Source organism: Salvelinus namaycush, chromosome 30 (assembly GCF_016432855.1).
Source record: "Salvelinus namaycush isolate Seneca chromosome 30, SaNama_1.0, whole genome shotgun sequence".
NCBI classification, from domain to species: Eukaryota; Metazoa; Chordata; class Actinopteri; order Salmoniformes; family Salmonidae; genus Salvelinus; species Salvelinus namaycush.
This window is the reverse complement of record NC_052336.1, coordinates 32,835,546-32,862,368: the sequence shown is the minus strand read 5'-3', so window position 1 is coordinate 32,862,368 and position 26,823 is coordinate 32,835,546. Positions and strand designations below refer to the sequence as shown.

The window sequence follows — 26,823 nt, the reverse complement described above, 5'->3', positions numbered from 1 at the left end:
AAGTTAAGTGATGTGGGTAATAAACTGTTCCTTCTCCCTTCATGTGACCTGATCTGACCTCGGCCCCCATTCTTCACTAATCCACAGCTATCCACCCTCATCAGTGACCGCAACCATGTGATTGCCTTTCCCCTTACTTAGTAACATTCCCCTGGCTCTTATCCAACCTCCATTGAACCCACCATATATATTCCTACATATAAACATTCACTTCTGGTGTAGCATGTATTTCAAATTACAGCCCATTAAAAGTAGACTCAGTTAGCAATAGGACATCAGACATCATTCCCAGCAATTGCTGATTAGTGAAAAACTAATTTAAATGACACCGACTTTAAGGCCTCTTACATATTCAAAATAACGGTTGTGCTATTATTGATATTTTATATTTTGTCTGCACAAGTTGTTGTTTACACAACCATCTATGTTTTAAACAGGATGTCGTCCCGCTGTGTATCATTTTGCAAGGTTCGTTGTTGTATAACGGAGATATCGTAATACGCTGAAAGCTTACTCCGCAGCCAGCTTGAAATGTCACTAATAGTGCTATCAAATTTGATCATTTTATATAGCTCAATCAGTTTGTATGTTAAGTGGGTTGTCATGTGTGTTGGCGAGGTAGAGGACCCTGGTTCAAGCCCAGTCAGAAGCAAGTTCAGGGAGGCAGCACTATATGCTAAGCTAGCACAGTGATGCCGGGTATACTGGTGCTGTGACTCAGATCCACAGTGAGCTCAGCTCGACAGCTGGGGATCGAGTTGAAGGCGTGTGTGTAACAGAGATAAGAATGCCTTAAGCTAGCTTGAAATGTCGCCAACGGTGCTATCGAATTGGATCCTTTTCTATAGCTCAGTGTGTTTCATTGGCATCAGAACAGCACCCTCATCACAGAGGATTTGATCACACACTGATTTATACTGAACAAAAATATAAAATGCCACATGTAAAGTGTTGGTCTCATGTTTCATGAACTGAAATAAAAGATCCTAGAAATGTTCCATACGCACAAAAAGCTTATTTCTCTCAGAATTTGTTTACATCCCTGTTAGTGAGCATTTCTCCTTTGCCAAGATAATCCATCCACCTGACAGGTGTGGCATATCAAGAAGATGATTACACAGCATGATCATTACACATGTGCACCATGTGCTGTGGACAATAAAAGGCCACTCTAAAATCTGCAGTTTTGTCACAACACAATGCCACAGATGTCTCAAGTTTTGAGGGAGTGAGCAATTGGCATGCTGACTACAGGAATGTCCACTAGAGCCGTTGCCAGAAAATTTCATCTTAGGTTGTTTTAGAGAATGTGGCAGTACGTCTAACCGGCCTCCCAACCGCAGACCACTTTTAACCACGCCAGCTCAGGACCTCCACATCCAGCTTCTTCAGCTGCGGGATCGTCTGAGACCAGCCACCCCTACGGCTGCCACCCCGACAGAATAATTTCTGCACAAACTGTCCGAAACCATTTCAGGGAGGCTCATCTGCGTGCTTGTGGTCCCCACCTGGGTCTTGACCTGACTGCAGTTCGGCTTCGTAACCGACTTCAGTGGGCAAATGCTCACGATGTCCACTGGCACGCTGAATAAGTGTGCTCTTCACGGATTAATTCCGGTTTCAACTGTACCGGACAGATGGCAAACAGCATGTATGGCGTCGCGTGGGCGAGCGATTTGCTGATGTCAACGTTGTGAGCAGAGTGCCCCAAGGTAGGGTTATGGTATAGGCAGGCATAAGCTACGGACAACGAACACAATTGCATTTTATCGAGGGCAATTTGAATGCATAGAGATACCGTGACGAGATCCTGAGGCCCATTGCTGTGCCATTCATCCGCTACCATCATCATGTTTCAGCATGATGGCCCCATTTTCGCAAGGATCTGTACACAATTCTTGAATGCTGAAAATGTCCCAGTTCTTCCATGGCCTGCATACTCACCAGACATCTCACCCATTGAGCCTGTTTGGGATGCTCTGGATCGACATCTACGACATCGTGTTCCAATATCCAGTGGGACAACATTCCACAGGCCACAATCAACAGCCCGATCAACTCAATGCAAAGGAGATTTCGCACTGCATGAGGCACATGGTGGTCACACCAGATACTGACTGGTTTTCTGATCCACGCCCCTACTTTTTTTTAAGGTATCTGTGACCAACAGATGCATATCTGTAGTCCCAGTTATTTGAAATACTTAGATTTAGTTTGGGCCAATCAGTTGTGTTGTAACAAGGTAGGGGTAGTATATAGAAGGTAGCCCTATTTGGTAAAAGACCAAGTCCATATGTCAAGAACAGCTCAAATAAGCAAAGAGAAATAACATTACATCATTACCTTAAGAAGTGACGTTCAGTCCATCTGGAAAATTCCAAGAACTTTGAACGTTTCTTCAAGTGCAGTAGCAAAAACCATCAAGCGCTATGATGAAACTGGCTCGCATGGGGGATGCCACAGTAAAGGAAGACCCAGAGTTACCTCTGCTGCAGAGGATGAGTTCATTAGTGTTACTAGCCTCAAATTGCTGCCCAAATAAAAGCTTCAGAGTTCAAGTAACAGACCCATCTCAACATCAACTGTTCAGAGGAGACTGCGTGAATCAGGCCTTCGTGGTCGAAGTGCTGCAAAGAAACCATGACTAAAGCACACCAATAAGAAGAAGAGATTTGCTTGGGCCAAGAAACCCAGGCAATGGACATTAGACCGGTGAAAAGGTGTCCTTTAGGTCTGATGAGTCCAAATTTGAGATTGTTGGTTTCAACCGCCATGTCCTTTTTGAGACGCCGAATAAGTGAATGGATGATCTTCGCATGTGTGGTTCCCACCGTGAAGCATGGAGGAGGTGGTGTGGGGGTGCTTTTCTGGTGACACTCAGTGATTTATTTAGAATTCAAGGCACACTTAACCAGCATGCCTACCTCAGCATTCTGGAGCGCGCTTAGTGGGACTATCATTTGTTTTTCAACAGGACAATGACCCAACACATCATCAGGCTGTGTAAGTGCTATTGGACCAAGAAGGAGGGTGATAGTGCTGCAACAAATTACCTGGCCTCCACAATCACCCGACCTCAACCCAATTGAGATGGTTTGGGATGAGTTGCACCGCAGAGTGAAGGAAAACCAGGAAACAAATGCTCAGCATATGTGTGAACTCCTTCAAGACTGTTGGAAAAGCATTCCAGGTGAAGCTGGTTGAGAGAATGCCAAGAGTAGGTAAAGCTGGCAAAGGGTGGCTACATGGAAGAATCTAAAATTATTAAATATATTTTGATTTGTTTTCAACTTTTTTGCTTACCACATGATTCCATAGTGTTGATGTCGTCGATATTATTCTACAATGTAGAAAATAGTAAAAAAAAAAAAAAAAAAAACTTGAATAAGTAGGTGTGTCCAAACTTTTGTGTGTGTATTCTCTTGTAAAGGATCCCAGGGGCTCCAAAATCCTCATTTAGTTTTTTTCTGACATGTTGAAATGTAGAATGTTTCTTTTTTCTTTTTTTCTTCTATCTTGCCTGCCTTTTCCATTTGAAGTCCACAAACTCACTCTTTCTCCCCGTCCCTCCCCACAGGCATGTTCAGCATCTCCCAGATGAAGAACAGACCCATGATCCTCATTGGTGGGTGACACAGCTGTACGTAACTCACTCATTCGCTTCCCCTCTCCTCTACCCCTCCCTCCTTCTCACACCCCCCCTCTCTCTCCTTCGATCCCACTCTCTGATCTTCGCTCTCTTTCTAATCTCGTACCCTCAGTCCATTTTGATTGAATTTTATTGAATTTGATTAAGTGAACCCATAGTTGTACTAGGCTGCTTCTGTGATTAAATCTCCATTTTAAAGTAGTCCATTTCTACATTTTCTACTTCTATGAGTGTATTGGTAGTTCATTAATAAACTGAAAAGGTGCATTCCACTACCTACTGTGCTGGAGTGTGTATAGTCTGAGCGGGCTGATTTACTGCAACTTGCAGTTAATGGAATCAGAGACGGTAAAGAAAGCGAGACATCTCACCGGCACATATTTTCTGGTCACGTCAGGGTGAACGGGGATGGACAATAAGTAGACTAGAGCCAGCAGTTCCCTCTCTCGTATGAACATACCAGAGATTATGGAGAAACTGGGAGAGAGGGAATGCCCACTTACATGAACCTTGAAAATTATATGATAAACATCTTGAGTCGTTCATCTGAATTTATCCAGCTGCATCGTATTCTTATGGCGTACAAAATGGGAAACCATGATCCTCTTCTTGGATCGAGGCCTTTTTGACCTCTAAATCATGTTGCATATTTTTAAATAAAATTACTGATTGAATGGCAGCAATGATAATGCAATAATGATAATATTGCAATACTGTTTATTTTTTAAATCTTGTCTCCCTAAACCCTAATCTTAATTTCATCCCTGTCTCTGACACCCCACCCCAAAGGCCCCTGTCCCTGCCCAAGTCCAGAGTCTGCCAGTGGTCCTCTCCCCCCTCGTCTGTGTCCCAGATCCTGCGATCCTCACCTCAGCTATGGCCCTCCAACTGTACCACTCCAGAAGTGGAAGTGGCCAACCCAGTAAGGATGTATCGTGCCATTCAGGCTACACCGTTTTAACAGTGCTGCCTGATGTCAGCTGTTCGGGAACCCACCCGTGTGGAAGGAGCCCTCAGTGGTTCCATATTGTCAAAATAATCATTTTACAGTGGTGCCGCTGGCTCTAGTGTAGTCCCAGAGAATATGGGATTGATGACTTACTGACAACCCCCAGTTCTCAAACCAAGGCTGCTGATTCTGACATGCACACAAATGCATTGAGTCACAATGACATAAACTGTCTCAGGTACACACTTGCCAGGAATCCAAACTTAATAAAGAATGCCTCTACAAGGACCCCTAAGATTCCCTCCCTTTGCACACAACTGAGAAACGCTAAAACAGGGCCCCACCTAAGCCAGCATAGCATAAGGCAGTGCCACAGACAAACCTCCAGAGGTGACCTCCAAGCCAAACTCAAACAACCCACACAGGAGCACTTGGGGGCGGGCGCAAATTCCTTTGACTTCCCCCAAGCCGGACAACACCACCACTGCCCAACTGACCCACAAAGCCAAGCCTCCATGGTGGATGTGGGCAGCAAATCCCCCACACGTCGAAGCACCACAGCTACCAGTCACCTGGGCCCCACTGCCTTCCGACCTGCTCCGGAACAACCATTTAGCCAAGGGTGACGCAGGCAACATGGGCGCACTCATCCCGCTTTGCAACCTGCTGCCCATATCACAGGCCGTACCAGCGTGGAGATGGATACGCTGACTGCGGTCGCAGTGGCAACGTTGACGCTTTACGTCATGTGCAAGGTGGTGAGTCACAACATCTCCATCAGACATCAAGCTAGACACGTGGGAAAAAGGACTTCCACCGTGAGCCCTAACCACTAACTGGACAATGATCTCCACGGCACATGGAATGAAAACCATATCTAACAAAGTGGATATTCATCAAATCCGTCATGATTTATATTTAATAACAGGCCCACAATGTGGTAACTAAAGTCTGATTTGGATATATTTGGATGTTTTTGCTGTATGATACCTAGAAGTCTTTTCGGGTTTAGAACTAAATGCTTGTGTAAACTGGTAGCATAGCATGCATGCCATATAGAAATTGGTGGTGGTAATTAGTCGTTTTTAAGTGTAATGCAATTGATTGGTGACGATGACATGAACATGTATTGGGGTTTACAAGCATTCTACTCTGATTGTTACCCCAGCAGTGTGAATTACACAAACAATAGCCAAAATGTTTATTTACGCCATTGCAGAAATTCTGGATCTATGGCCATAGGGGGAACACATGCGTGGTTGTTTTGGTCTAACTTTTACCTGGTCTATACTCTTTTTTTAATTTAGTTGGTTTAACACCGGTGGTGATTTGATAACTACATTTCCCAAGTTGACCGAATAAAAAATGTAATCGAGCCCCCAACCCTGCATGGTACATCTCCTGTCAGAATCTCACATTTTTTAGAGGATCAGGAAATGCCTCACTGCAAGTCATCCACTGATGACGTCCATCTTAAGCTTAAACTCCATAAACCTTTTCTATGTGATTAAAATCATATTTTCTGGCTGGGAGGCTGTGCCATGACCTGCTGATGATCAGTATTGGTCCTTCCATTGTACCAGATTCTTATGATCAGAAATGTTTATCTGTACAGTATGTCTGCAGACCTGCCAACCTGCATGCATTTTGCGTACCAATGCACACAATTAGAGGTCAGTATGCTGGTATGAAAAACGACCTTAAAATACGCAATGCAGCATCTGCAATGTAGTCTGTCTGGAACACAACCCTTGCTTTTTATACAGTATGTTGCAGACCCTCACAGAAAACGTGGGTTACAATTTTTTTTCTCCAAATCAGTGCAGATGAAGGAATGGTGACAAGGAAGCTACTTTTCAAATAAAACCATTTGGCCCACAGGCCGCCAGTTGGGGAACCCTGGACTAGGGTGTGCGTTAACCTCTCAAACTTAACCCTTGCTTTCAACCATAAGACAGTCTACTACTGTTTGCTGCCTCATGTTCTAAGGCACGTGTCAAACTCATTCCATGGAGGGCTGAGTGTCTGCTGGTTTTAGTTAGGAACTGATTAGTTAGGAACTAGTCCCCTTACCTGGGTGTCTAGGTCTTAATTGGACACACATTGAGAGTAAATAATGATAATACACTCGGCCCTCCATGGAATGATTTTGACACCCATGTTCTAAGGTGACACTAAATTAATTTGATAATTTCACACATTAAAGTGCTGTACACTGATTGTTGAATATATCCAAAGTTACTAATTATCATGTGATATCTTTTCTATGTTCATTATTCAGCACTGCGCCTTTGGCATACTAATTGAATAAACAAGTTAATATGTAAACATTGCACTCATTATTATCTATATTTAAAGACCACACCCAAATCTAGTATTTGGTGTAATGCATGTGGCATTTCCTTTTTGTCAAACATTATCCCATGTTATATGTTACACTGAACAAAAATATATACTAACATGCAACAATTTCAAAGATTTTACTGAGTTACAGTTCATATAAGGAAATGTCAGTCAAATAAAATAAATTCATTCGGCCCTAATCTATGGATTTCACATGACTGGGAATACAGATACTGTATGCATCTGTTGGTCACAGACACCTTCAAAGAAAGCTTGGGGTGTGGATCAAAGAACCAGTCAGTATCTTGTGTGACCACCATTTGCCTCATGCAACGCGACACATCTCCTTCGCATAGAGTTGATCAGGCTGTGGATTATGGCTTGTGGAATGTTGTCCCACTCCTCTTCAATGGCTGTGCGAAGATGCTGGATATTGACGGAAACTGGAACACGTCGATCCAGGGCTTCCCAAACTTGCTCAATGAGTGACATCTCTGGTGAGTATGCAGGCCGTGGATGGGTAGGGCTCGGGCTTCAGATGTATGCCCATGCAGGGCTCTAGCTGTTTTATGGGTTTTCTTTACTTAGATTGGCTTACCCCGGCCTCAGACCATTTTTAAAATCTATATTTTTTTAGTGATATAGTGACTCAACCCACACGAATAAATGTTAAAAATCCAGCAAACTCCTCACTGATTGACTTATTTCTGACAAATAGCCCCCACAAGTACTTGTCCTGTGTTGTCTTTGCTAATGATCTCTGATCACTGTCCTATTGCATGTATTAGAGATACCAAAGAGATTAACACTGATCCTCATATATCGTACAACTTAAATTAATAGCCTGGGCGTTTATTTGCTTAAATCCCTGAACGGAGGCTTATTAGAGACAGGCTTCTATTTCCTTACTGCACACAGCTTTTGCTCATTTGCATAGTTAACTGTTTAATTCCAGCATTCACTTCCAGCATTTTTATAAATGTCTTAATTTCCTGCACTGTTATCATTTACACACTGTCACATTTCTTTTGTGTTCAGTATGCCTCTATATACATGCAGTTGAAGTTGGAAGTTTACATACACCATAGCCAAATACATTAACTCAGTTTTTCACAATTCCTGACATTTAATCCTAGTAAAAATTCTCCGTCTTAGGTCAGTTAGGATCACCACTTTATTTTAAGAATGTGAAATGTCAGAATAATAGTAGAGTGATTTATTTCAGCTTTTATTTATTTCATCACATTCCCAGTGGGTCAGAAGTTTACATACACTCAATTAGTATTTGGTAGCATTGTTTAACTTGAGTCAAACGTTTCGCGTAGCCTTCCACAAGCTTTGTTTTTGGCCCATTCCTCTTTACAGAGCTGGTGTAACCGAGTCGGGTTTGTAGGCCTCCTTGCTCGCATACGCTTTTTCAGTTCTACCCACAAATGTTCTATAGGATTGAGATCAGGGCTTTGTGATGGCCACTCCAATTTACATTTACATTTTAGTCATTTAGCAGACGCTCTTATCCAGAGCGACTTACAGTAGAGTGCATACATTTTATTACATTTTTACATACTGAGACAAGGATATCCCTACCGGCCAAACCCTCCCTAACCCGGACAACGCTATGCCAATTGTGCGTCGCCCCACGGACCTCCCGGTTGCGGCCGGCTGCGACAGAGCCTGGGCGCGAACCCAGAGACTCTGGTGGCGCAGCTAGCACTGCGATGCAATGCCCTAGACCACTGCGCCACCCGGGAGGGATCGATTTGGAGGTGGAGGGTCCGTCATGGGTCTGGGGCGGTGTGTCACAGCATCATCGGACTGAGCTTGTCATTGCAGGAAATCTCAACTCTGTGCGTTACAGGGAAGACATCCTCCTCCCTCATGTGGTACCCTTCCTGCAGGCTCATCCTGACATGACCCTCCAGCATGACAATGCCACGAGCCATACTGCTCGTTCTGTGCGTGATTTTCTGCAAGACAGGAATGTCAGTTCTGCCATGGCCAGCGAAGAACCCAGATCTCAATCCCATTGAGCATGTCTGGGACCTGTTGGATCGGAGGGCTATGGTCATTCCCCCCAGAAATGTCTGGGAACTTGCAGGTGCCTTGGTGGAAGAGTGGGGTAACATCTCACAGCAAGAACTGGCAGATTTGGTGCAGTCCATGAGGAGGAGATGCACTGTAGCACTTAATGCAGCTGATGGCCACACCAGATACTGACTGTTGATTTTTACCCCCGCTTTGTTAATTTTTGTTAGTCACATGTCTGTGGAACTTGTTCAGTTTGTTTAGTTTTGAATCTTATGTTCATACAAATATTTACACATGTTAATTAAGTTGGCTGAAAATAAACGCAGTTGACAGTGAGAGGAACTTTCTTTTTTTTGCTGATTTTGTGTGTGTATATACAGTTGAAGTCATTAACTCATTTTTCAACCACTCCACAAATTTCTTAAACTATAGTTTTGGCAAGTCGGTTAGGACATCTACTTTGTGCATGACATAAGTCATTTTTCCAACAATTGTTTACAGACAGACTATCACTTATTTTTCAATAATCCACTGTATCACAATTCGTGGGTCAGAAGTTACACTAAGTTGGCTGTGCCTTTAAACAGCTTGGAAAATTCCGGAAAGTGATGTCATGACTTTAGAAGCTTCTGATAGGCTAATTGACAACATGAGTCAATTGGAGGTGTGGATGTATTTCAAAATTGTACACCTCCACAAGTCTGGTTCATTTTCAGCAATTTCCAAACGCCTGAGGTCTCACGTTCATCTGTACAAACAATAGTACGCAAGTATAAACACCATGGGACCACCCAGCCGTCATACCGCTCAGGAAGAAATTGTGTTCTGTCTCCTAGAGATGAACGTACTTTAGTGAGGAAAATGGCAAATCAATCCCAGAACAACAGCAAATGACCTTGTGAAGATGCTGGAGGAAACAGATACAAAGTATCTATATCCACAGTAAAACAAGTCCGAAATGAACACAACCTGAAAGGCCGCTCAGCAAGGAATAAGCCACTGCTCCAAAACCGCCAGACTACGGTTTGCAACTGCACATGGAGAAATGTCCTCTGGTCTGATGAAACAAAAATATAACTGTTTGGCCATAATGACCATCGTTATGTTTGGAGGAAAAGCGGGATGCTTGCAAGCCGAAGAACACCATCCCAACCGTGAAGCACGTGGGTGTGCTTTGCTGCAGGAGGGACTGGTGTACTTCAGAAAATAGATTGCATCATGAGGAAGGAAAATTATGTAGATATATTGAAGCAACATCTCAAGACATAAGTCAGGAAGTTAAAGCTTGGTCGCAAATGGGTCTATAAAAAATTTACAATGACCCCAAGCATACTTCGAAAGTTGTGGAAAAATGGCTTAAGGACTACAAAGTCAAGGTATTGGAGTGGCCATCACAAAGCCCTGACCTCAATCCCATTAGAACATTTGTGGTCAGAACTGAAAAAGCGTGTGCGAGCAAGGAGGCCTACAAACCTGACTAAGTTACTCCAGCTCTGTCAGGAGGAATGGGCCAAAATTCACCCAACTTATTGTGGGAAGCTTGTGGAAGGCTACCTGAAACGTTTGACCCAAGTTAAACAATTTAAAGGCAATGCTACCAAATACTAATTGAGTGTATATAAACTTCTGACCCACTGGGAATGTGATGAAATATCAAAACTGAAAAATCATTCTCTCCACTATTATTCTGGCATTTCACATTCTTAAAATAAAGTGGTGATCCTAACTGACCTAAGATGGGGAATTTTACAAGGATTTAATGTCAGGAGTTTTGAAAAACTGAGTTTAAATGTATGTACATTTCTGACTTCAACTGTGTATATTTATACTGAGATCATGTGACACTTAGATTGCACACAGGTGGACTTTATTTAACTAATTTTGTGACTTATGAAGGTTACTGGTTCCACCAGATCTTATCTAGGGGCTTCATAGCAAAGGGGGTGAATACATATGCACATACCACTTTTCTGTTTTTTCTTCTTTTTGAAACAAGTAATTTTTTACACTTCACCAATTTGGACTATTTTGTATGTCCATTACAGGAAATCCAAATAAAAATCCATTTAAATTACAGGTTGTAATGCAACAAAACGCAAAGAATACTTCTCCAAGGCACTGTATTTTCAGGTCTCTCCAGAGATGTTCGATCGGCTTCAAGTCCACCCAAGGACATTCAGAGACTTGTCCCGAAGCCACTCATGCGTTGTCTTGGCTGTGTGCTTAGGGTCGTTCTCCTGTTGGAAGGTGAAACTTCACCCCAGTTTAGGTCCTCAGGAGCAGGTTTCATCAAGGATCTCTCTGTACTTTGCTCCGTTCATCTTTCCCTCGATCCTGACTACTCTCCCAGTCCCTGCCACTGAAAAACATCCCCACAGCATGATGATGCTGCCACCACCATCCATAGGGATGGTGACAGGTTTCCTCCAGATGTGACGCTTAAAGCCAAGGCCATGGCTCAATCTTTGTTTCATCGGACCAGAGAATCTTATTTAGGTGCCTTTTGGCAAACTCGAAGCGGGCTGTCATGTGCCTTTTACTGAGCAGTGGCTTCCATCTGGCAGTGCTGCAGAGATGGTAGTCCTTTTTGGAGTGCCTTCAGAAAGTACACTGCTCAAAAAAATAAAGGGAACACTTAAACAACACAATGTAACTCCAAGTCAATCACACTTCTGTGAAATCAAACTGTCCACTTAGGAAGCAACACTGATTGACAATACATTTCACATGCTGTTGTGCAAATGGAATAGACAACAGGTGGAAATTATAGGCAATTAGCAAGACACCCCCAATAAAGGAGTGGTTCTGCAGGTGGTGACCAGACTACTTCTCAGTTCCTATGCTTCCTGGCTGATGTTTTGGTCACTTTTGAATGCTGGCGGTGCTTTCACTCTAGTGGTAGCATGAGACGGAGTCTACAACCCACACAAGTGGCTCAGGTAGTGCAGCTCATCCAGGATGGCACATCAATGCGAGCTGTGGCAAGAAGGTTTGCTGTGTCTGTCAGCGTAGTGTCCAGAGCATGGAGGCGCTACCAGGAGACAGGCCAGTACATCAGGAGACGTGGAGGAGGCTGTAGGAGGGCAACAACCCAGCAGCAGGACCGCTACCTCCGCCTTTGTGCAAGGAGGAACAGGTGGAGCACTGCCAGAGCCCTGCAAAATGACCTCCAGCAGGCCACATGTGCATCACCTGCAGAATCACTCCTTTATTGGGGGTGTCTTGCTAATTGCCTATAATTTCCACCTTTTGTCTATTCCATTTGCACAACAGCATGTGAAATTTATTGTCAATCAGTGTTGCTTCCTAAGTGGACAGTTTGATTTCACAGAAGTGTGATTGACTTGGAGTTACATTGTGTTGTTTAAGTGTTCCCTTTATTTTTTTGAGCAGTGTATTTACTCTATGATTTCCACATTTTGTTAAATGTCATAATTGTCAAATAGGATCCTCACAGGACAATACATAACTTCAACCAGACCCCCTCTCACCCGCAGAGTGGGAGGAAGGAACTGTCGGGGGTTAACACCTCACATCCTGTTGTTAATCAAGGACCGAACATTCAGCTTTCCCTCCAAATTCACCCAAGGAATGTGCCTTGTTTTAAGAAGACTTTGCCCGTTGAAACGAACACGTTTAATAGCAACTATTAGAGCAATATTTCTAACATAGAACGTGGGGAATGGGCAGAGGTGACCTAAAAGAACACTGTCATATTGTGTTGTTTTGTGATGTCATCAAAAATGTTATGAAGGAAGTACTGTAACTTGGAAAGTATACCCATTATATGTGTGTGGTGTCCATCCTTTGCGTTGTGCATGAAATAAGTGTTTTTGTTAAGAGGGACATGATTTTAGGAGCCATAAGAGACTATAGGTTTACATAACTTTGCACAGTGATAAGTCTCACCCCTGAGTGATGTCAGAGCGTGTCAGCCTGACGGAACCTCTCCTTTTGAACAAACTGTATAAAATGATGGGTTAAGAATTAACATATCAGACCAGAGAGACAGAGCTGCAGCTCACATTTTAAAGTGGTTTGAACTCTGAATCTCAAACACGAGGTAGAGATGATGAAGTTACCTGCCGGACAATCACTGGTACGGCTGATAAGCGGTCCTAAGTAAAGTATCTAGAAAACCGTTTCTACTATTTTCAAACCATCGTATTCTGCTACTCTCATTACCCCACTGGCTAGCCTATCTTCAAGGAAGCATCTTCCAGGGCGAATGGAAGGAAAATAAACTTGTAGTTCTGTTCAGGACGACACGTCACCGGATGACTGGTTAGGAGAACAGAGAAATCCCTTTTGGACAATCAGAGCCTTACAAGCGTGCTGCGAAAAGGCCTAACCCCCTTTCCAAGAAGGCCATGTCCACTGAGAGAAACCAAGGATTTTCACGTAAATATATTCCTGATTTCTTACTCCAAGCGGGCGGTGGTTTGTCTGCAAAATGTATTTTGTAGCAAGCAGTCATATTGTTGTCAGTCCACTAGGGCCCTGTTTCTAATGTATTAAGTGTATGTTTATCCTGTGTTACCATTTAGTTAGCTAGTAAATAAATAATTTAACCTGTCTAGCCCCGGGGTTCCGCTAGCGGAACTCCTCCCACATTCCACTGAAAAGAAATTCAAAAAATATTTTAGAGAAATATTTAACTTTCACACATTAACAAGTCCAATACAGCAAATGAAAGATAAACATCTTGTGAATCCAGTCATGTCCGATTTTTAAAATGTTTTACAGCGAAAACACCACATATATTTATGTTAGCTCACCACCAAATACAAAAAAGCACAGACATTTTTCACAGCACAGGTAGCATGCACAAAGCCAACCTAACTAACCAAGAACCAACCAAACTAACCAAGAAACAACTTCATCAGATGACAGTCTTATAACATGTTATACAATAAATCTATGTTTTGTTCGAAAAATGTGCATATTTAAGGTATAAATCAGTTTTACATTGCAGCTACCATCAGAAATAGCACCGAAGCAGCCAGAGTAATTATAGAGACCAACGTGAAATACCTAAATACTCATCATAAAACATTTATGAAAAATACATGGTGTACAGCAAATGAAAGACAAACATCTTGTGAATCCAGCCAATATTTCAGATTTTTTAAGTGTTTTACAGCGAAAACACAATATAGCATTATATTAGCTTACTACAATAGCCAACCACACAACAGCATTGATTCAAGGCAACAGTAGCGATAGCGACAAAACCAGCAAAAGATATTAATTATTTCACTAACCTTCATAAACTTCATCAGATGACAGTCCTATAACATCATATTACACAATACATATATGGTTTGTTCGAAAATGTGCATATTTAGAGCTGAAATCCGTGGTTATACATTGTGAAAATTTAGCAACTATTTTCCAGAATCTCCGGATATATTTCTGACACTCACCTATTCTGACCAAATAACTAATCATAAACGTTACTAAAAAATACTTGTTGTACAGCAAATGATAGATACACTAGTTCTTAATGCAATCGCCGTGTTAGAATTCTAAAAATAACTTTAGTACAACATGCAGCTTACGTTATAGCGAGAGAGCGCCCAAAATCTGGGCGGAAACTAATAGTAAACATTTGACAGAAATATGAAATAACATCATAAATGGGTCCTACTTTTGTTGAGCTTCCATCAGAATCTTGCACAAGGGGTCCTTTGTCCAGAACAATCGTTGTTTGGTTTTAGAATGTCCTTTTTCCCTCTCGAATTAGCAAGCAAAACTTGCCAAGTGGCGCGAAGCTGTCCATCGTGAACAAACGCAGAGAACGGAACACGCCAAAACTCCCGAACAAATTACAATAATCTGATAAAACTATATTGAAAAAACATACTTTACGATGATATTGTCACATTTATCAAATAAAATCAAAGCCGGAGATATTAGCCGTCTATAAGGAAAGCTTTTCAGAAGCCAAAGCTGATGTCCATCCCGCGTCTTCCTGAACAAAGGAAATTGGGGTCCTGTCATTCCAAGACCTCTCTTTTGACCATAGATATAGATATACACTCCATTTCACCTCTCACAGCCTATTGACATCTAGTGGAAGGCGTATGAAGTGCATGTATAGTCATACATTTCAAGCAAATTGATAGGGAGGCCCTGGAACAGAGCCTCGATTTCAGATTTTTCACTTTCTGACAGGAAGTTTTCTGCAAAATGAGTTCTGTTTTACTCACAGATATAATTCAAACGGTTTTAGAAACTTGAGTGTTTTCTATCCAATAGTAATAATAATATGCATATTGTACGAGCAAGAATAGAGTACGAGGCCGTTTAAATTGGACACGATTTTTCCCCAAAGTGAAAATAGCGCCCTCTATCCTCAACAGGTTAACCAATTTGTGTAGTACTGAATCATGAGTAAGGCTCTGGTTTTTGCAGATGCATGGAGGTTATGACTGTTTAGAATGATGATACAATAAGTACGATATAATAAGTTGACTGTTTATAATGTAATAAGGAAAGACCTTAAGAGTTTAAATCGGGAGATAGTAACTTTTTTTTTTAACGCTCTCGTGGTGCCCTAAATCGTAATGAGTTGATTGTTTACATGATTACATTTTTTGGGGTAACAATTAAACATTATCTAATCAACTAACTGTCATCAGATTAATGTTAGTAAAGTCACAACACTATCTTGATTGGATAAGTATTCAATGCCCTAAGTTAATAGATGTTAGAATTGCCTTTGGCAGCGATTACAGCTGTGAGTCATTAAGAGCTTTGCACACCTGGATTGTATTTGACCTTGTGTTTTAGGTAATTGTCCTGCTGGAAGGTGAATTTCTGTCCCAGTATCTGTTGGAAAGCAGACTGAACCAGGTTTTCCTCTAGGATTTTGCCTGTGCTTAGCTTTATTCTTCCTAGTCCTTGTCATCGGCAAGCATACGCATAACATAATACAGGATGCATATTATTATTTAAAAAATATATATATATTCAGTACCGGCTTCCTTCTTTTCAATCTAATTTATGCTAGTATTGTGGAGTAACTACAGTGTTGTTGATCCATCTTAAGTTATTTCCTATCACAGCCATTAAAATATATTTTTTTAAATTTGGCTTCATGGTGAAATCCCTGAGTGAGGAATGAGGAAGTGCGCCTGTATTGATACAGCATCCAAAGTTGATAAAGGAATTTGTTTCCTAAATGTTCGTTAACCAATTTATTTATAACAAAGCAAACACTCCGTCTGTTTCTAAGAATTTGTAAGATCCTTATTTGCATAAAATAGACAAAGACCAGCCACCAAATTAATCAATAGCGTTTATTCTCGAGAGATCTCTAGATCAAAATACCATTTACATATCCCACATAGCGTCATAGGTTTCTAAAGGTTCCAACACACTAACGCACATTCCAACACACTAACGCACATTCCAACACACTAACGCACATACATTACACACTATATCTGGATTATCTCCTGAAGTCTCACCACAGTTTATTACCACTTAGCTGACAGTTCCAGTCCCTCCCAGATACGGAAAACCTAAAGGGGCTCTTGCTGTCTTCTCTTATCTCCACAGAGTTATAGCTTGGTCGGTTCAAACATAGGTTAATGATCCACTTAGTTTTCTTTAGGCACACACAGACATTCCTTTCTTCCCATGTACATGCTACATAATCTCTTTCTTATGAACTAACATTATTTATCAATATAGAAAACAGGGTAGAATTCAGTTATAGTTAAATGTATACATCGTTTAGTCATTTATTCATAAAATTCATAACAAGTGTAATTAATAACTGCACCATGGTCAAAGGAATATTAGATTTGAAAATTGCCAAAGTTATCCCCCTTTATAAATCTGTGGGATCTAAGATCTTTTGAAAATTATAGCCCAATATCTGTACTACCATGTTTTTCTAAAATCCTAGAAAAATGTGTGTATAAGAGAACGTTTAAATCAACACTAATTTGAGCACCAATATGATTTTAATCAAAAATATTACACATATGGCTCTTTAGCAACTTGTGGATAAAATATTTACAGGCCTTAACTTAGGGCTGGGATCCCGTTTACGGGATCGATATGACAACAGCCAGTGAAAGTGCAGGGCGCCAAATTCAAAACTACAGAAATCCCATAATTAAAATTCCTCAAACATATAAGTATTTCACACCATTTTAAAGATACACTTCTTGTTAATCCCACCACAGTGTCCGATTTCAAATAGGCTTTTCAGCGAAAGCACCACAAACGATTGTTAGGTCAGAGCCAAGTCACAGAAAAACAGACATTTTTCCAGCCAAAGAGACAAGTCACAAAAATCAGAAAGAGAGAGAGAATTAATCACTAACCTTTGGTGATCTTCATCAGATGACACTCATAGGACTTCATGTTACACAATACATGTATGTTTTGTTCGATAAAGTTCATATTTATATCAAAAAATCTCAGTATACATTGGCGCGTTATGTTCAGTAGTTCCAAAAACATCCGGTGATTTTGCAGAGAGCCACATCAATTTACAGAAATACTCATCATAAATGTTGATGAAAATACAAGTGTTATACATGGAACTTTAGATACACTTCTCCTTTATGCAACCACTTTGTCAGATTTCAAAAAAACTTCATGGAAAAAGCAAACCATCACTTACCTTTGATGATCTTCATCAGAATGCACTCCCAGGAATCCCAGTTCCATAATAAATGTTTGTTTTGTTTGATAAAGTTCATAATTTATGTCCAAATAGCTCCTTTTGTTAGCGCGTTCAGTTCACAAATCAAAATTCATGACGCGCGTTCACTAGGAGCAGACAAAGTCAAAAAGTTCCGTTACAGCCCATAGAAACATGTCAAACGAAGTATAGAATCAATCGTTAGGATGTTTTTAACATAAATATTCAATAATGTTCCAACCGGAGAATTCCTTTGTCTGTAGAAATGCAATAGAACAGAGCTCGCTCTCACGTGAACGAGCGTCACGAGCTCATGGCACTCTGCCAGACACCTGGCTCAAACAGCCCTTATGAGCCCCCACTTCACAGTGGAAGCATCAAACAAGGTTCTAAAGACTGTTGACATCTAGTGGAAGCCTTAGGAAGTGCAACATGACCAATATCCCACTATCTTCAATAGGGAATGAGTTGAAAAACGACCAACCTCAGATTTCCCACTTCCTGGTTGGATTTTTTTCTCAGGTTTTTGCCTGCCATATGAGTTATGTTATACTCACAGACATCATTCAAACAGTTTTAGGAACTTCACTGTGTTCTATCCAAATATACTAATAATATGCATATCTTAGCTTCTGGGACTGAGTAGCAGGCAGTTTACTCTGGGCACCTCTGGGCAACTTATTCAATACTGCCCCCAGCCATAAGAAGTTATTAACAATGAATAGGCTCTTGACATCTTTTTAGATTTATCCAAAGCGTTTGACACGGTTGATCATAAAATATTAATTTCTAAATTGCATTATTACAGTTTTCATGATTTATATACATACTTCATAATTGGTTATGTTTATGATGGAGAACAATTTGTTTATGCAAACGGCTGTGCATGTACAGGGCCAATATCCTGTGGCGTCCCACATGGTTGGATAATTGGACCTTTGTTATTCCTAATCTATATCAATGACCTTGCTGCTGTGTCTTCTACCGTACTTCCCATTCTCTTTGCTGATGATAACAATTTGATTTTATCACTATTTTGATTCACTAATTATTGAAGCCAACTCAGGCATGGACACATTTTCTGAATGGTTCCAGATAATTTGTTTATCTTAAAATGTAAAAAACAAAATCCAACTTTATTGTATTCGAAAAGGTAATATTGTAAAAAATCTATAAAATATTAAACAGCCACATTCTCAATTGGTGTGAATGAAATGGAACAAGTCACATCCACTAGATTCTTCTGAGTTCTAATTGATGAAATGTTAAAGATCATATTCAATTTGTCTACAGCAAAGTGATTAAATCTATTGGTGTCATCAGAAAGATTAGTAGTTTGGTTCATCAGGCTTGCTTCCTAACTCTTTTTTATAGCGTAATTTACCCATATTTCATTTACTGTAATATTGTCTGGGCCAGTACATATGCCTCCTACCTACACAAACTACTATTATACAAAATTTGCAAGACTAGCCACCTCTAATTACCTGTCTCCATCAGCACCTCTGTTTAAGAAACTCAATATCTTGAGTTTCTATTTGACATACAATGTCTATTTACGACATACATCAATGTACGACAATTATGCATTTATCTACAAATACTCATACCTCCCAGACAGTTTACCTAAACCCTTCAATGGATTCTTCCAGGTGAATTCTGAAATCCATCTATATAACACAAGACACTGTGATAACCTTCACACTCCCCACTGCCACACCTCACATATTCAATTCTCTATCAGATATAGAGGTACCATACTCTGGAATTCTTATCTTCACATTGCCAAAACCTCATCGTTCCTCAATAACATAAAGTGAAGGAAGACGGAGTCATCCTGATGAACCGAACTACACAGTATTCTCCATATATCCCAACACTCACACACTCATATGCACACACATTGTTTATTTCTTTGTGATTGCTGATCAGCTCATTTGCACATTTATGATTAGTGGATTTTATGTGTTTAAAAAATATATATTTTTGTACTTATGTACTGTATATTGGTTTTTATGTAAGCTTCCAACCACACCTGCACACCATTTTTTAAATCTGTATTGTTATTTATCACTTATTTTCTTTGGTGCAAATAAATGTAACCTAAAATGTATTTTTTTTACCCGTCTACCAATAAGTGCCCTTTGCGAACCATTGTAAAACTTCCCTCGTCTTTGTGGTTGAATCTGTGTGGGGTACAGAGATGGGGTAGTCATTTAAAAATCATGTTAAACACTATTATTGCACAGAGTGAGTCCATGTAACTTGTTAAGCACTTTTTTTTTTACTTATTTAGGCTTGCCATAACAAAAGGCTTGAATACTTATTGACTCAAGACATTTCAGCTTTTCATTTTTTATTCATTTCTAAACATTTCAAAAAATGTAGTTCCATTTTGACGTTCTGGGGTATTGTGTGTAGTAGATCAGTGACACAATCTGAATTTAATCCATTTTAAATTCAGGCTGTAACACAACAAAATCTGACAAAAAGTAAAGGGGTGTGAATACTTTCTGAAGGCACTGTATAGTGTAATTCTTGTTTATTGATGTGTTGGACAGGTTGTCATTGTAAATAGGAATTTGTTCTTAATTGATTTACCTATATAAATAAAGTATTGCTGAAGAGTTACAGTATGTCGCGTAATCTGTAAAGGTAATTTACAATTGCAGTCTCTGCTAAGGCAGGAACATTGTCTTTTAAATTTCAGTCATGCTGGAAAGCTGATCTTCTGCGATACGGAATGAATAGAGCCTTGGTTAGAGTTGAATACCCCTGCTTTATACCATTCTTGTGCCATATGGGGTATACGGTATAACCTGCATTTCCCACATGGGGGCGGTAATGTAGTACCAATAAGCTAGAACTAGCAAGCTAGCAACTTACAGTGCCTTCAGAATGTATTCACATCCCTTGACTTCTTCCAAATGGTGCTGTTACAGACTGATTTTAAAATTGTCACTGGCCTACACACAATAGACCATAATGTCAAAGTGGAATTACATTTTTAGACATTTTTACAAATGAATTCAATGAAAAGCTGAAACATCTCACTTTGTGTGCAATAATAGTGTTTAACATGATCTCTGTACCCCACACATACAATTACTTGTAGGGTGAGTTTCAAACACAGATTCAACCAAATGACCATGGAGGTTTTCCAATCCCTCGCAAAGAAGGGCACCTGTTGGTAGATGGTTAAAAAGAAAAAAATGCAGACCTTTAGCATGGTGAAGTTATTAATTACACTTTGGATGGTGTATCAATACACCCAGTCACTACAAAGATACAGGCATCCTTTCTAACTCCGTTGCCGGGGAGGAAGGAAACCACTCAGGGATTTCACCATGAGTCCAACTGTTTTGTTAGAGTTTAATGGCTATGACAGGAGAAAACTGAAGATGGATCAATATTTTAGTTACTCCATAATACTAACCTAATAGAGTGAATAGAAGGAAGCCTGTACAGAATACAACTATTCCAAAACATCAGTGTTGGAAAAAGTACCCAATTTTCATACTTGAGTAAAAATAAAGATACCTGAAAATGACTCAAGTAAAAGTGAAAATCACCCAGTAAAATACTACTTGAGTGAAAGTCTAAAAGTATTTGGTTTTAAATGTTCTTAAGTATAAATAATTTAAAATGTCTTATATTAAGCAAACCAGACAATATGATTGCCTTGTTTTTAGCCAGGTGCACAGTTCAACACTCAGACAATTCACAAACAAAGCATTTGTGTTTGAGTCTGCCAGATCAGAGGCAGTACTGTAAGGATGACCAGGGATGTTATCTTGATAAGTGTGTGAATTAGACAATTTTCCTATCCTGCTAAGCATTTAAAATGTAACGAGTACTTTTAGGTGTCAGGGAAAATGTGAGGAGTAAAAAATACATTATTTTCTTTAGGAATGTAGTGAAGTGAAAGTTGTCAAATATAAATAGTAAAGTACAGATACCCCAAAAAACTACTTAAGTATTTTTCCTTAAGTACTTTACACCACTGCAAAACATGTATCCTGTTTGCAACAAGGCAATAAGTAATATTTTTTTTTAAATGTGACAAAGCAATTCACTTTTTGTCCTGAATAAGTGCTATTAGATTTTCCATAAACATAGCACATTACTAAGTACTACTCTCCATATTTTAAAGCATAGTGGTGGCTGCATCATGTTATGGGTATGTTTGTAATCGTTAAGGACGGGAGTTTTTCAGCAGAAAAAAAATAAAATGGAGCTAAGCACAGGCAAAATCCTAGAGGAAAACCTGGTTGTCTGCTTTCCACCAGACACTGGGAGGTGATTTCACCTTTCAGCAGGACAATAATCTAAAACACAAGGCCAAATCTACACTGTTTTACCAAGAAGACAGTGAGTGTCCAAGTTACAGTTTTGACAATTTTACTTCAAAATCTATGGCAAGACCTGAAAATGGATGTCTAGCAATGATCAACTACCAATTTGAGAGAGCTTGAATAATTTAGAAAATATATATAATAATGGGCAAATGTTGCACAATCCAGATGTGGAAAGGGATTTACCCAGAAAGATTCACTCAGCTGTAATTTCTGCCGAAGGTGTCTCTACTAATTATTGACCCAGTAGTGTGAATACTTATCAAAATGAGATTTCTGTGTTTCACTTTCAATAAATTAGCAAACATTTCTAAAAACATGTTTTCACGTTGTAATTATGGAATAGTGTGTGTAGATGGGTGAGATTATTTGTTATATTTAATCCATTTTGAATTCCGGCTGTAACTCAACAAAATGTGTAATATGTCAAGGGGTATGAATACTTTCTGAAGGCACTGTAGCTAGCTAGCAAGCTAGTGAACCAAATACACTTCTGTCATAGTTCACTCAAATTACAAACCAAACTATTGATTTCCTTACCCTATAAGCAGTCTATTTACAAGGTATGACAGCAGTTTATGCTTTGGTTTTGTTTATCTGACCACTGTTTCCAAATACTACATTTATAGCATTTGTGGCACAAATCCAATGCAAGTCAATGGTGCCAATTTATTATATATTTCTTTGCTCTGTGTCCAAATAATCTACACGGTCATTGAGCTACACAATCAATTGTACATACTTTATACTGAATTGTAACAATGCACAACAAATGTCATTCTACAACCAACAGTTTGTGAACCACTGGGCTAGATAGTAATAAAAACAAACAATTTAAGGCATTTATAGTGTTCATAATTTATTAATCAATACTCCCACATTTATAAACCATTTACTAGTCATTAAAGTTTTTGCAGTCCCTAATCTAAACACTTTATAATTATTGAGTGACCAGTTCAATTTCTCAGAAAAAGAAGGGCATGCCCTTCCAGCATGACCTTCCAGCAGTGCCTTTATCTCAAAATCACCTAGAACATATATATATCTACGTTAAAAGAATGAGGAAATGTATATATAAAATGTATACATTTTTTTTAAACAAATGCCTTATTTACATACATACTCAGTCCCTTTGCTATCGGACTCAAAATTGAGCTCCGGTGCATCCTGTTTCCATTGATCATCCTACAACTTGATTGGAGTCCACCTGTGGTAAATTCAATTGATTGGACATGATTTGGAAAGGCACAAACCTGTCTATATAAGGTCCCACAGTTGACAGTGCATGTCAGAGCAAAAACCAAGCCATGAGGTCAAAGGAATTGTTTGTAGAGCTCCGAGACAGGATTGTGTCGAGGCACAGATCTGGGGAAGGGTACCAACAAATTTCTGCAGCATTGAAGGTCCCCAAAAAAACAGTGGCCGCAATCATTCTTAAATGGGAGTAGTTTTGAACCACCAAGACTCTTCCTAGAGCTGGCTGAACGGCCAAACTGTGCAATCCGGGGAGAATGGTCTTGGTCAGGGAGGTGACCAAGAACCTAATGGTCACTCTGACAGAGCTCCAGAGTTCCTCTGTGGAGATGGGAGAACCTTCCAGAAGGACAACCATCTCTGCAGCACTCCACTAGTCAGGCCTTTATGGTAGAGTGGCCAGATGGAAGCCACTCCTCAGTAAAAGGCACATGCCAGCCCACTTGGATTTTCCAGAAGGCACCTAAAGACTCTCAGAACATGAGAAAAAATGTATCTAGTCTGATGAAATCAAGATTGAACTATTTGGCCTGAATGCCAAGAGTCACGTGTGGAGGAAACCTGTCACCATCCCTACGGTGAAGCATGGTGGTGGCAGCATCATGCTGTGGGGATGTTTTCCAGCGGCAAAGACTGGGAGACTAGTCAGGATCGAGGGAAAGATAAATGGATCAAAGTACAGAGAGATCCTTGATGAAAACCTGCTCCAGAGTGCTCAGGACCTCAAACTGGGGTTAAGGTTCACCTTCCAATAGGACAACAACCCTAAGCACACAGCCAAGACAACACAGGAGTGGCTTCGGGACAAGTCTCAATGTCCTTGAGTGGTCCAGCCAGAGCCCAGACTTGAACCCAGTCGAACATCTCTGGAGAGACCTGGAAATTGCTCCCCGTCCAACCTGACAGAGCTTGAGAGGATCTGCAGAGAAGAATGGGAGAAACACCCCATATACAGGCATGCTAAGCTTGTAGCGTCATACCCAAGAAGACTCAAGGCTGTAATCGTGCCAAAGGTGCTTCAACAAAGTACTAAGTAGAGGGTTTGTAGAGTTATGTAAATGTGGTATTTTCGATTTTATTTGTAATACTTTTGCTTTGTCATCAAGGGGTATTGTGTGTAGATTGAGGAATAAAAAAAAAATCGATTTTACAGTCATGCTGTAACGTAAGAAAATGTGGAAGATGTTGAGTCTGAATAATTTCTGAATGCACTGTGTGAATAACTAGCTTACTAACAAGTACGAGCAATGATATAATAAATATATATTATAAAAAGGGTTTATATATATTTTTTGGTACTTTTAGACCTTTTCTTAATCCCCAATTTCGTGATATCCAATTGGTAGTTACAGTATTGTCCCATCACTGCAACTCCCCTACGGACTTGGGAGAGGTGAAGGTCGAGAGCCATGCGTCCTCCGAAACACGACCGTGCCAACCACAGCTAATGAAGTCACTGAAACCCTTAAAGAGTTGCAGTCTGTTTTGGAATGGGTGGCCAGTAATAAAATGGTCCTAAACATCTCTAAAACTAAGCACTGTATTTGGTACAAATCAATCTTTAGGTTCTAGACCTCAGCTGAATCTGGTAATGAATGGTGTGGCTGTTGAACAAGTTGAGGAGACTAAATTACCTGGCGTTACCTTAGATTGTAAACTGCCATGGTCAAAACATGTAGATTTAACGGTTGTAAAGATGGGGAGAGGTCTGTCTGTAATAAAGAGATCCTCTGCTTTTTTGACACCACACTCCAAAATGCAAGTTCTGCAGGCTCTAGTTTCGTCAAATCTGGATTATTGTCCAGTCGTGTGGTCCAGTGCTGCAAGGAAAGACCTAGTTAAGCTGCAGCTGGCCCAGAACAGAGCGGCATGTCTTGCTCTTCGTTGTAATCAGAGGGCTGATATAAATACTATGCATGCCAGTCTCTCTTGGCTAAGAGTTGAGGAGAGAATGACTGCATCACTTCTTTTCATAAGAAACAATGTGATGGAAATCCCAACAGTCAACTTACACACAGCTCTGACACAGACACTTACCCCACCAGACATGCCACCAGGGGTCTTTTCAGAGTCCCCAAATCCAGAACAAATTCAAGAAAGCGTACAGTATTATATAGAGCCCTTATTGCATGAAACTTCCTACCATCTCATATTGCTCAAATAAACAGCAAACCTGGTTTAAAAAACAGATAAAGCAGCACCTCACGGCACAACGACTCTCCCTTATTTGACCTAGTTGGTATATGCATTGATATGTAAAGCTACGTGTGCCTTTAAAAAAAAATGTATGTAGTTCTGTTCTTGTCTATTGATGTTCTGTATTATGTCATGTTTTGTGTGGACCACAGGAACAGTAGCTGCTGCTTTTGCAACAGCTAATGGGGATCCTAATGAAATACAGAAAAAAAACAAGCTGCACTGCTTCTTGACACACAGCTCGCTTAACCCGGAAGCCAGCCGCACCAATGTGTCGGAGGAAACACCGTCCAGCTGGGGACCGGAGGTCAGCTTGCAGGCGCCTGGCCCACCACAAGTAGTCGCTAGAGAGCAATGGGACAAGGAAATCCCGGCCGGCCAAACCCTCCCCTAACCCGGACAATGCTGGGCCAATTGTGTGCCGCCTCACAGGTCTCCCGGTCACAGCTTGGGATCAAACCCGGGGCTGTAGTGATGCCTCAAGCACTGTGATGCAGTGCCTTAGACCGCTGGGCCATTCAGGAGGGTATAAAGGACTTATTATTGACCCTTAATATAAAGTGTTAGCGATATGGGACGCTCCCACTGTCTACAGTGACCACACTTGTAGACTGCCTTCTCCCACCAGTAGAGGGCAGTATTTAGCTTTGGTACCCTTGTTTTCTTGTGGTATCATGTGGTGTAAGTTGTTAGACCACATGATAATTAGTATCAGTTTGTGTTAAAGGTAAACTCAGTGAAATGAGTAGCACTGCAGATATTGAGATCTCACACAGTCACACACAGTATCTGCGCATGAGTATGGGTTCGCGTGGTAGCCAGGGGACCAAAAAGAGGAATTGAGCATCGCTCTTAGTTGTTGAGGAAATTGACCCACTCTGCCGGTTACTTTCTGCATCTACGTCATATCGCTGAGTCTACCTTTAAATGGTTGGTCAGCATTAGCATGAACGATATTAATGAAATACACAAAGTACAAGGGACAACAGTTTATTGCAACCCTACAAAATGACAAGGTGAGCAAAGATTTTAATATAGAAATAGGGTTCTCATTCAGTTGGAAACTATCCAACATACACAGAACCACAGTATAATTATTTATATTTTTTTATTATAACATTTTGTTATGCTGCGTATACATACAAAATATAGCAAACTAAGTAAGGCAAATAAATAGGGGTACAATTTACAGGAAAATGGAACATCCCTCAACTTTTTTTTTAACCTTTTTACCTTATCTTAAACAACAAGAACGGTGTCCATTTTTCAGTGGAGCGTTTTGTCAAATCAACCATAAAAATACTGACTCCGTACAATTATACAACCTCTTAAAATCGTGTGCAACTTTTCTCAAGCAATACAAATGTGTAACATTTTGCAGGCA

At 40.4% G+C, this 26,823-nt stretch overlaps 1 protein-coding gene across 2 annotated transcripts in view; it reads left to right on the top strand.

Annotated features, from left to right (window-relative positions):
* Positions 1–5,973, top strand: part of mocs1 (molybdenum cofactor synthesis 1) — a 48,901-nt gene extending 42,928 nt beyond the window's left edge. Inside the window, exons 10-11 of one of the 2 annotated variants that reach the window (XM_038969619.1) lie at positions 3,578–3,625; positions 4,439–5,973. In XM_038969619.1, coding sequence (XP_038825547.1) covers positions 3,578–3,625; positions 4,439–4,575 — 185 coding nt within the window. In that variant the 3' untranslated portion in view covers positions 4,576–5,973. Of the gene's footprint in view, positions 1–3,577; positions 3,641–4,438 lie in introns of both variants that reach the window. The other variant, XM_038969620.1, reaches the window with a different exon arrangement.
* The last annotated feature ends 20,850 nt before the right edge of the window (positions 5,974–26,823 follow it).